This window comes from Macaca mulatta, chromosome 4 (genome assembly GCF_049350105.2).
Source record: "Macaca mulatta isolate MMU2019108-1 chromosome 4, T2T-MMU8v2.0, whole genome shotgun sequence".
Classification (NCBI taxonomy): domain Eukaryota; kingdom Metazoa; phylum Chordata; class Mammalia; order Primates; family Cercopithecidae; genus Macaca; species Macaca mulatta.
Window position 1 is genome coordinate 105,484,737 of NC_133409.1, and position 12,423 is coordinate 105,497,159.

At 33.3% G+C, this 12,423-nt stretch overlaps 1 protein-coding gene across 3 annotated transcripts in view; it reads right to left on the reverse strand.

The window, feature by feature from the left end:
- BCKDHB (branched chain keto acid dehydrogenase E1 subunit beta) overlaps positions 1 to 12,423 on the reverse strand; it is a 244,293-nt gene that overhangs the window by 74,267 nt on the left and 157,603 nt on the right. For all 3 annotated transcript variants that reach the window (XM_078001250.1, XM_015136827.3, XM_078001249.1), the window contains exon 9: positions 1,124 to 1,210. In XM_078001250.1, coding sequence (XP_077857376.1) covers positions 1,124 to 1,210 — 87 coding nt within the window. The remainder of the gene's footprint in view (positions 1 to 1,123; positions 1,211 to 12,423) is intronic.

Consider the following 12,423-nt stretch of genomic DNA (forward strand, 5'->3'; position numbering starts at 1 on the left):
CAAATATTTGCTTTTCTTATTATCAGTGACTATATATAAATTGTAAATATAATTTTGTTTTTGAGACATAATTATGGATTACTTTGATCTAGTTTTTAAAACATTTATGTTTAAATTGGGTTCATCTAATTTACAAATACTTGTAATTTTGCAATTAGCACTTAAGATATTTCATTGGCAAAAATCATTGTTTACTGATTAAACATCTAAAACTAAAAACTTACCAATATCCACACATCATAATTCTATAACAACGTAGTAAGACATATACTCTTAAAGGAATTCGCTATTCGTGTATCTTAATAATTAAAACACCTTCACACCAGTAAAGGGAAGTAAAGTGTTTCCAAACTGCTAAGATATTCAGAATTTAAAATATATGCACCTTCCATTTCAAATATGGCCACTTAATTTTCAATTTAAAAATTAGGAAGAATGAAACCACCTTAAATTATCTTATACATGTCTATGATATAAATTTGAATACAGGTTTTAGGTAAAACTTGCCAGAAAGAGGTGTACAAAATTTTTTCCTGATATGCGGCATCCTAATGAGCTTTTTTTAAAAAAAAAAGATAATTTTTTAAACAATTACTAAAGCATTTCCAATACCAGAGCATAATTTGAATAACTAAAATAAATAATTTTTTAAATTACTTATTAACTTTAAATTATTGACTTTTGAGAGATTCATTTTTAGAACGTGAAGGCTGTGAAAAATCTAAGATCAATTTCACAATCCCATAACAACCTCAAGTCATATAAACAGGGAATGGGAATAGATAAAAATTAAAAAGATTTTTCTTTTTCTGTTAACCTAGCAAATACAAGCAAAGTAAATTTAGAAGACTCCTTCCAAACTTTCTTCCCATAAAAAATTTTTCAGCTTTTACTATTTTAAGATATCTGTTCTAGAAGATTAATTAGACCATTAACTAACAAACAGAAAGTGTGGTCGGAATAAAAATGAAAAAAAAAATTTACTTATCACAGTATATGAAAGCATGCACTACATTTCCAGAAAGTGTATGCTTTCATATATTGTGATAAGTAATTTATTTTCTTCTGGAATTGGCATATGCAATTGCACAAGCATTGAAATCAGTTCCAAGAATTACCCTACCTGAACTGTAGAGCTGATTTCCGATGCAAAACCGCCTGTCAAGGGAGCCTCGTGACTGATTAGCAGTCGCCCTGTTTTGATCACAGACTGAAAGAGAAAAGGAAAACTTGTTGTTAAAAAGAATATCTATTTTATGTATATGATGGTAGTTTTAATTCAGTAATAAAAGTAAATTATATACATTCAATAAATAGTGTAAAAATCAGTAATTAAATTGTATGCCAATAAGTTACAATTCGCTTTTGACAGGTCATCTGATTTTTGTACTGTAAAAATTTTTTCAATATGGTTTATAATCCCAGTAGAAAAGAAAAATGAGATTTGTAATTCTATATATGCAATTAAAAATGCATACTCATTATTGTAAGATACATTTGTGTTATAAACTGAATTGCTATAGTTCATATTTTAATGTCAATATTTTTCTTCATGTTAAAGAGTGAAAGTTTTTTTTATTCATTTTGGGGCATGTTTGCTATAAATAACAATAACCTTAAGAAATACTGTTTTATGGAAAAGGAAAACACAAAAATAGTATGTGAAAGCTATAGCAAAGGAAAAATTTGGCAGTAAGAAATACCTGCAAAAGTAAATTCCCTCCATTAATGTGCTCTAAAATCTGGTTGATGATCACACTCTATTTTAAGGGTAAAATGTCACAAACAATTAAATTAGTATGTATTCTCAATAGTTGTTCAATGTGGTTGTCCACACTATGCATGATATACTCTGTACAATATTAAATAAAAAAGTATAACAATGATATCATAGCAGGATGCCAGCTGTGCTGGCAGGTAAAAACTATTAAAATCAACAGCAGGTTATTGCTTAAAATATGTTGAAAAATTATCACAGTACCAAAGAGAAACGGCAGTTTTGTCTTTCGATTTCTAACAATTTAAGATCACCTTTAATAAAATCTGTTACTATTTCATAAATATAAAATGAAATCTTTCAAGCAAAAATATGTATTGAAATAAAAGATTTCATTCATTCTAGGCAATTGTAGTTCAGAATTTACAAAGTATGCAGCAGTTTCAGCTAGCATATGTTAAACCCCAAGATATGGCCAGTAGCCATGACAAAAATAAGTTACCATATCTACTAGGTAAATAGTGACTGAAGAACATAAAATTTCATGAACACCTTAATGAACACCATTCACACTCCAGTGAAATGCTAACCTTAGGATATTTGCATTTGGCTTTCTATGACTGTGATTGATTATGCCATTTGTAAGAGTCACAAATTAAATTTCAACGTACAAAAATATAAAAAGACAAAAATATTCCACAATCACAAAACAACATATGTATTTTCAAAGGGTTTTCTAAAAGATGTCCTAACTTTAAGAATAAACAATAAAAAAAAAAAAAGATTTGACAATCAGATCATTCTTTTTTTTTTTTGAGATGGAGTCTCACTCTGTTGTTCAGGCTGGACTGCAGTGGCACCATGTCGGCTCACTGCAACCTCTGAATCAGACCATTCTTATAGCTCTGAAACTCAGAATTCAGCCAACATAAAAGTATCTAAGGATGACAGCCAAAATCCATCCAAGCTATCTGGCACATCTTAAATTTTGAGCAGCTAGAAATTAGAAAGTTCTATAAAAATGTTGTTACCCTAAAACCCTACACAACCAAATCGGTCCTTTTTGTCTGAGATCAGGCCTATCCAAAATCAAACGACAACCTTTAGAGTAATCCCTGAAAGCAAACAAGCAACCAGGGCAGGTGGCCTATGCAGATGGCCACAGAGTGGTGAAATCAAGCACAGATGACCAAGTACAAAAGCTTCCAACCTTTGAGGTTAATTCAACATGATTTGTAGATAAAATTCGGAGCCCTACTGAGTGCTCCTCAGCAGAGCAATGACTAAATAGACCAATATGCATCAGCACAGTAGAGTAATATGCAGCCATGAAAAAGACTCAGGACATGTAAAGAAACCCATGAAAAATTAACTGGCAAAATGAGCAAGTTGCAGGACAACATAATCTTACGCTTTGTGAAAAACAACCATCACAGCAGTGAGCACACCAAGCAACATATCTTTTCAACAAGTAAATCTAGCCAACATGTATAAACAGTCCGGAAACCTTCATTCCAAAATATCCAAAATTGTTCTTCCCGAGCAATGTCAGTCAAGGAAATGTAGGAAAGAGAGTTTTACTTTTTGCTTTATGCATGTTTAGATCACTGACAGTATTCTAGTAAGTCTAAAGTAAATAAAAATAAAGGGAAAGCCCTTGAATTAGTGCCAAAGATTTAAAAATACATGTTATTTTGTAGTTATAATCTTCTCAAAAAACATAATAACGTTTTTGTGATATCTTAGAACTAGCTTCAGAAGCAAGGGAATCCCGAGATCCAAACTCCAGCAGCAAACAGGCACACTAACAACGCGGGGAGCCAGTCTTCCCATCCCACTCTGTGTGATCTGCTCCAGGTCAGGACCATATCCAGCTCATCACTTGGTCCTCAAAGCCGTGAGATACTCGACAAAATGAGCAATAAATTATTGGCATCAGACAAGTTCAAGTTCTTCAACATCTCTGCGTGTGCATTACAAAAATTGTGTGTTCTCAGATGAGGAGTTATGCTGACAGATATGGAAATAATTCCAGAAATTTCTAAAACACCAAGAACTAGAGGAAAAATACAATAAAAGTAATCACACTTTAAGTCTGTGGAAATTGCCACTTGTCTACAAACAAGTGGAACAAAAATAGTGCAGCAAGAAGAGAAGAGCCAGAAGTAACAATCACAATCATAAACAATGATTGTCACAAAAATTGCTATGTGCTAGGCTCTGAGCTGAGTATTTTACATTTAATTACTTCACTTAATTTGGAAAGCACTTAAGATTCATTTTTGCTTCTTAAAAATCATTGCCAATGTCTACAAGTATTAAAATGTATTATGTCAAAATTCTGAAAATGCAAAAATGTAGAAGACTGATATTTTCAGACACATTCAATTAGCATATATTGAACTGTCTGAAAATAGTTCAATCATTTTGTGAGGTGTAGTAGAAATTTGTTATATGCTTTTTATCATTCACAATTTTAATTTGATAAAATTCCTGAAGATTGCTTTTCTATACTGATTTGGAAATTAAAACTGTTAGTATAGTGAAAATGAGATCTTTATAAATCTACAAAACAAGAAAATGTTACTCTTTCTATTCTTTCTATTTTAATTAGATATTCTGATTAAAGTACATATTTTTGTCCCCTTTAACAGGCTTTTAATGTTCACATATCTAGCCAAAATAATATGTAACTGTCAAGAAATTCCCCTAACCACATTTAGCATTTTGATGTACTTAGTAAAAATTAATAAAGTATATTTCAATGGAGATAGCCATTAACCTTTTTAAGATAAATAATTATAAATACAATACTAATAATTATTCTAAAAATATTTTCTTCCAAAGAAAATAAATTTTAAGGTTTTTAAATTTTCTTCTGAGATAAATTCATTTCATCACTTGAAACAAATTAAAAGTGTTTAAACAACTTTTCGGGGTGAAAGCTGAACCTATCAAAGCCAGGAAAGATCACGTAAGGCTGGATTTGCAAGTATCTACTTCTCCAATTTTTTACCACTAGGTACTATTCCTGGATTCCAGCCTATGGCAGATGGAGCACCAATGAGTTACGGGTGACAAATGGCATCAGAGAGAGCTAAGCCAATTGAAGATCAGGACTCTGAATAACTCAGGACACTCCTTGTCCTCTACTACAAAACAAAAGGACTTTGTTCCCTGCAAAGGAACAAAAGATTTGTTCTAAAAGATTTGTCAAAAAAGCATTAAAAACAGTCCTGAAAAGCTCGCAGTTTTCTCACCACTTCAGTCATTCCGTCCAACAGAGCATTAGTGCCACACTATCACAATAGGAGCAATCAGAATCCCAACCCTGTACACATGGCATTGCCAAAGGCAGATATATCAAGGCATCCCTGTTCTGCTGCAACCCTGAACTTGTTTCTTGTTTGGCCACTCCATGACTTTTCCCCATTATCCATATTCTTTCTACCCAAACGTCTTTATGAATGGCCATAAATTAACCTATGCAGAATGTCTAGCACAGTGCTCTGAACATTGTAGACACTCAAGAAAAGTTAATTAGATAAAAACTCTATTAAAACAAATTGTTTAACTTTATTATGCATGTCCTCTTTTAATTTATTTATGCTATTGCATTCTTAGCACAATCCATTTTTAAGGTAGTTCAGAAGTATATACTTGACCACATCCCAGAACAATTTAATTATGAAGTAGCAGGCTCCAAACTGATGATATTTTAATGTAGTTTTAACAATAAGATATTTGTGGTAATAAGAGAGCTGCTAAGTTATACTCGGTTAAAATGATTGCACAGACTTTGGCTGCCCAAACATTAGACATATGTTTTAGTGTATATAGCCTTTAAAGATTTTAACACAGTCCAACCAGGAAAACTGTTAAGTTGTCATTCTAGGAGAACTGATACAGATAGGCAAACCATAAAGTTTCCATATGCCTAAAAGTACAACACTGACATTTGAAAAGCAAAACGTTTATCATCTATCTATATTTTTTATTTTATTTTTTCCTCAAAATCTATAGCAAGATTGTTTCCATACAGACAATTCAACCTTACCTACACCAAGTACAGCAGCCTATTCTGTCTGCTGATAAGGTTTAAAAAAAAAAAAAAAAAGCAATATTTTGGATAGGCAACTTATAGCCCTTTTAATATTTTCCATCTGAAAATAAAGCTAATTGAAAGCAAAAGAAACACCAAAGCTGGTCTGTATCAGTTCCTTCTGAAATCAAGAGAACCTCATATGTGTAATGCAAACGTGTAAGTACAACTAATGGTAAAATCATAGCACATATACTTCGTTAATCAAGAACATATTATTTATACAATTTAGAATCATTAAGGATAGGATATTGATGAACTTCAAGTATCAATGCAAATGAATTAGACGCGTTTTTTGAGATGTTTTCTTGTTTTGTAGCCAAGAGCATGTAACAAGTTAGCCAGAAAAACCTCACAATTAATCACAGGTTAACAAATGTATTAATATATGCCCAGTCATTTGTTAATCAGCATGACCTCCTCCACACATGACTGGCTGATATTCCACTGGAGAAATGCCAATGCTAAACAACAATAAAAAAACAGTCCTGAGTTTCAGAGAAAGTCCTGAAAACTCCATTTTGGCTAAGATGTTAGTGAGGGGGTTACACATATTTTAGTACTGTAGGAAAGTGTAAACCAAGAAAAATTAAATTGTCAGGGCTTTACCACCCATGTGGAAAAAGTACAAAAAGGAACAAGCAGAGCACAAAGACAATTGCATAAAGAGCTGAAAAATAAGCAAATCATGTTGACAAAGAAATAAAACATTCGGGAAATTTTTGTACATCCTCACTGGTTCTTTTTTTCCTCAATGATTTGTATAATCAGAACTGAAATAATGAAGAACCTAAGAAATCTGCTTTTGCAAAATTAAAAGTGGACACTTTCTGAAAGCTACTTCAAAATATTTCAGATAAACATGTTCCTGTCAGTCAATCAACCTTACCTTTCCAACTTGCTTTCTAATAGTCCCTCTATGCTCCAGGCATGTCAGTCCCCTCACAACTCTGTGAATGTGATCGATAGTTTTCCGCCTCAGACTTCCTTTTCCACATTGGCAGACATTCTATCCCTCCCTCAAGACCCATCTCACACAGCCCTTTCCCCCTGGTCCCCCCAACCAGCTGGGCTTTCCCTTATATCAAACCCCATAGTACCTTTGCTTCTTTTTCTTGTCAGATTGTCTACGTACTAGTGACCATCTCCCAGTAGAATTTCAGGGAGCTGACAATGCAAAATATTATATGAAACCTAAAACCAGGTTACAAGAGCAAGAATCAAGTACAGTAATAAGGTGAAGGCAGCACACACTGCTGTACCTCTCTCTCTTAGGAAGACACACAATTTACCTCACACTACAGCACTGTATAGACATGTCTGACTAATCCTCCAATCTTACTCTAAATTACAAGTTTGAAGACAGAAACTCTTACTTATAATGCCTACTGCAGAACACAGCACATGGCAAATAGATATTACATTGAGCAAATTGTGCTGTTTGTATATTAGTAAAAGATAAACAGCTTAAAAAAGGACCTAAGTATCTTTGTTTCTTTGTTTTGAGGAATTTTTTTTCATGGGGTGGGGTGGTGGTGTCTATATTATCTCCTTCAGCACTCCAAATCATTCAAGAGCATGAAATTCAGAACTATAAAATATTCTGTACCTAACTAGAATACCTAATACTTTGTATATGTGGCTGCTCAATAAATGTTGCTTATATTGATCCCCCAAAAAGCACACAGACACAGTAATTTACATGAATAACTCTTCAAGCCTGGAAGTTTCCAATGCCTTTCAAATCTTAGAGGGGACTAGTAACGTTATTAGGATGCTGAAAGAGAAGTCCTAAAACCTAAGCTGTAATCTTTCTAATTGTAATAGAGGACTACCCTGGGCCAACTCTCTCCACCTATTTTTTCTACTCCAAACTCGTTTTAGAATAAGGAGTTCGCAGTACAATAAATACATGCTTCTATGTACCTTTTTTAACATGCATGATGGTAACAAATACACAAACACTGAGTTGGTACTGAACACAAGTTTCCCGTTCCTATTGAAAAAAGGTCACCATGGTGGCAAAGGTATTGTACTGGACTAGTGGACATTTATTAGAGATGTAGTTAAACATGGGCAAATAGTAAACAAATGCTTTCAAAGTTTTTTGCCCCATTTCCCTGTCAGCTTAAACATCAAACAAAGCATAGCCAACTGTAGGTAGCAACAAAATTATTTCTCCCAAAACAATTTATTTCAAAGATTGAAGCAGCTGCTTGTCAGGTTGTTTTTGTATCTTCACTCTTACTTACCAGCTTTTAAAAACATTTTCATAAACTTATACCTTATCTCCACCTCAACACAATCTGTTTCTCTGAAGAAAAGAAATTATAACATGTGATTTGGCTATCAATACTGTTGACTTCCATGTCACAGAATTTTAGAAAACTGTTGAAAAGGACTACTAAAAAGCCAAGTTGTACTTTTGAAACACAATCAGGGTGCTGCATCTTCTACACTTTCTATCCTTACAAGACCCTTCCTGGCTCTTCCAGGCTTTTTCTTTGGAGTTGGCAATGGCAGGAGGCATTTGGAAGTACCACATAACTAAAGCCTTATTGTAAATATGCTTATGCTCTTCTAATAAATAAAAAAGAGAGAGTTCAAGAGCTACTGCACAGTATTTGGCAAATTTAGAACCACAAAGACTTTTGATGAACTTCAAATATCAATGCAAATGAATTAGACACATTTTTTGAGATGTTTTCTTGTTTTGTAGCCAAGTGCATGTAACAAGTTAGCCAGAAAAACCTCACAATTAATCACAGGTTAACAAATGTATTAATATATGCCTAGTCATTTGTTAATCAGCATGACCTCCTCCACACATGACTGGCTGATAGTCCACTGGGGAAATGCCAATGCTAAACAACAATAAAAAAACAGTCCCAACCACAAAGACCATTGTCAGTATCATTCCACTATATTTATCATTCATTCATTCCAGCAGTTTACCTTCATTCAAGTGATTACTTTGTTACCATGGTGTTAATGCATATTATATTGCTCCAAGTTTAGCATTCAGGTTATAATTACAAGCTGACTGAAAAATTCCATAAAGATAGTTTCGTTTTCCCATTTTAATCATTTTTAATTGTACGGTTCTGTGGCATTAAGTACATTCATGTTATTATACAACCATCATGACCATCCATCTCTAGTCCTTATCCATCTTCCCTAGTAAAACTCTGTAGCCACTAAACAATAACTCCTCATTCCCTCTTCCTCCAAGCCCTTGGTGTCATTCTACTTTCTGTCTCTATGAATCTGACTGGTTTAGAAACCTTATACAAATGGATTCATATAATATCTGCCATTTTGTGACTGTCTTATTTCACGTTGCATAATGTTTTCAAAGTTCATCTATGCTGTATCATGTGTCAAAATTTCCCTCCTTTGAAAACTGAGTAATATCCCACTGTATGTAGATATCAGATTTTGTTTATACATTCATCTATCGATGGATGCGTAAGTTCCTTTTACCTTTTGGCTACTGTGAGTACTGCTGCTATGAACATAGGTGTACAAATATCTGTTTGAGTCCCTGCTTTCACTTCTTATGTATGTATACCCAGAAGTGGAATTGCTGGGTCATGCCATAACTGTTTAGTATTTTCAGAAACAGCCATACCAATTTCCACAGAGGCTACACCATTTTACATTCCCACCAACAGGGCACAAGAGATGCAATTTCTCCACATCTGTGCCAACACTTATTTTCTGTAGTTTTGACAGTAGCCATCCCAATGGGAATGAGGTGGTATCTCATTGTGATTGTGATTTGTATTTCCCTAATAATTAGTGGTATTGAGCAATTTTCAGGTGCTTAATGGCCATTGGCATCTTTTTTGGAGAAATGTCTATTTGAGTCCTTTCTCCATTTTTGAATCCCCCTGTTTTATGTTTTGCTGTTGATATAGTGTTTCAAAGGTGCTTAATATATCTAATTTCTTAAACTGGCCCCTTTGAGGATTGGAAAGAAAATCTTTTCAGAATATGATATTCCATATGGAAAAATATATAATCAGATCTCAATTGTTTACCATGTCCTCTTTCCTTAAAAAGCATCACATTCTGTTTTCCTCACCATCCTCCATTCTGAAAGAGACACAGGGAAAAATGTTCCTAACATCATCAATGTCACACATCCTCTGCCAGACAGCTTATCCACGACAGCACTCCTCTCCTGAAAAATCTTCAATGGTAAATCGGCTGGCTAATCAGAATCTTAGAGATAACTTATACATGGTAACAGCACCTATCATTCACTGCTATAGAAATAAAGGAGACAAGTTACACACTAGAGAACCTCTGAGCCTCATAGCTTTGCTCCATATTGTGCCAGTAATTAGGAGATAAATAATGCCAACTAAGAAAATTTTGAACATTAGTACAAACCAGAAAATCACTTTCATCATCTTATTTGAGTATTACATGCAATCTCTCAATTAACTTTTAATGTTGTATAAATTCCAAAGGACATCAGTTCATATTAAAACCACTTCTTGAGCCATATGTGCTAATACTGGGGAAGCAAAAACGAGTTAACCCAGGTACCTAAAGGGTTGTACTGTATGTTGCCACAATGCCCTAGGGCAAAGCATACCCAAGAAAGAAAGAATTTAAAGATTATTTTAAATAATAATAAGTAACAAGGAAAAGCATGATACTGGTATTAAAAATCAATTTACTTTTGTTAGAAACAAGTTTTCCTAGAATTTTAAATTTCAACTCCTTTTTCTTTTCTAAAATAATATTGAAAAATGAATTTTTCTCTTCTTAAAACAACAATTACTAATATCCTCTGTTTTCAATTCATAAGTCTCCACTTGGCAAATTTTCTCAAGTGTTGACAACAGAGGGAAATACTATGTCTGGCCATCATAAGAGTTCCAAAGGGTAGAAACTGACATCATCCCTTGTACTCCCAGCATACCGTGAATAAGAAGAAAGTGACCCTAACCAAAACCAAGATTGTCAGCCAGTTACATTTTACACTGCTGTTTTAAGCACGTATCAAGGGTACAATTTTCCCTGAAGCCAGCTGGTTGTCTACCAAGGTCATGCTTCCCTAAGGAATGATCAAAAGTATAAACACTGCTACACTTCTGTATCACCATGGATAAATGGTCCTATTTTCTAAAACCTGGTCCAATTCTGTTGGAATAAATGAATTTTTGGCCCATTACGAAACAAAAATTATGTGTAGTTCATAATACACGGGCAAGGCTTAAAATCTTTCGGGTTTTTGGGTATGACTCAAAAAAGTGCTGGAGTAAAACTCAAAGGATATTTCAGCAAAAATTACACATATCTTTTTTAGTGTATATAACTAAAATGGCATAGGGAGAAATAAAATATATAACTTACGTGCTTTCATTAAATCCAAGATCACAGGGTTTAAATTATGTATTTAAGGTTTTAATGTGACAAGTGGATTCAGGAAAAGAATTCTTTAGCAGAAATAGTATTATTTGTCTGTAAAATATTCATTGATTATTTAATAGAGAAGGTAGGAATACAGAGGCACAGAAATTTATTGTGTTTTATTCATTTGTTTGTTTTGAGACAAGGTCTCGCTCTGTCACCCCCAATGGACAGCAGTGGCACAACAGAGGCACAGAAATCTTAAAGTCAAAAATTATATTATTGCTAATGGGATATTAGTGAGAAGATACAATAATAATAGTTCTCCAGAAATACAATTTAATATTTAAAAATCAATTTTTATCTAGATTTAAATCCTTTTGTTCAGGGAAAAAGCTCAGTCATTTTCTTTCCTCATAATGCAGAAAAATATCAACAATCCATTCCTATTTGACTCATAATTCTTTATTCTGCAATGCTTTCACTGACAAGGACTATAACAGTAACATGTTGCTGTCTATTATACCAGAAGAAGTGAGATTTACTTATAATAGCTTAGGTTATGAATGATAGTATTTTACTTTTTTGAGGAGTGATCCAAGAAGATTTTGTGCTTGGCTTACTTTATCATAAAAAGTTGATCATTTTGCTATATTGTCTATGAATAAAATAACTAATTATTATAAAAAAGAAAACACCACTACTATACAAAGAAAATGTTCCATTGCTCTATTAATTTTTTAAAATAAGTTTAAAAATAAGGACAAAGTGGCATTTCACCCATTAATGTCACAAAGTAATTTAAATTTAAATTCTGACAAAGATACATAGTTAAAATCTTCCTTACATTGCCATAGGCAATGTAAATTGGCATAAGTCTTTTGAGAAATATTTTGGGAATATATTTGTCAAAAGCTACTAAATGTTCAGATCCCTGAAATAAAGAATCTCAGTTCTGAGACTTGATTCTCAGAGGACTCCAAAAGATGTAAAATACCGGACTTCTGGTTTAAAATAGTCATATGTGTGTGCATGTGTATTTGTATGTTACCGGGGTCAAAAAAATTCAGAAAAATTTAAGAAACAGTTTCAGAGCCAGGGTATCATATTAAATACCCAAATACCATATTTGGTCATGGGCAAATTCCACTTAAAAGGACAAAGCACTTTAGAAATACTGCCTTTAAATCCCTTCCACAGCTACAATAGGTTGCATACTGCTTCACTAATTTCGTTT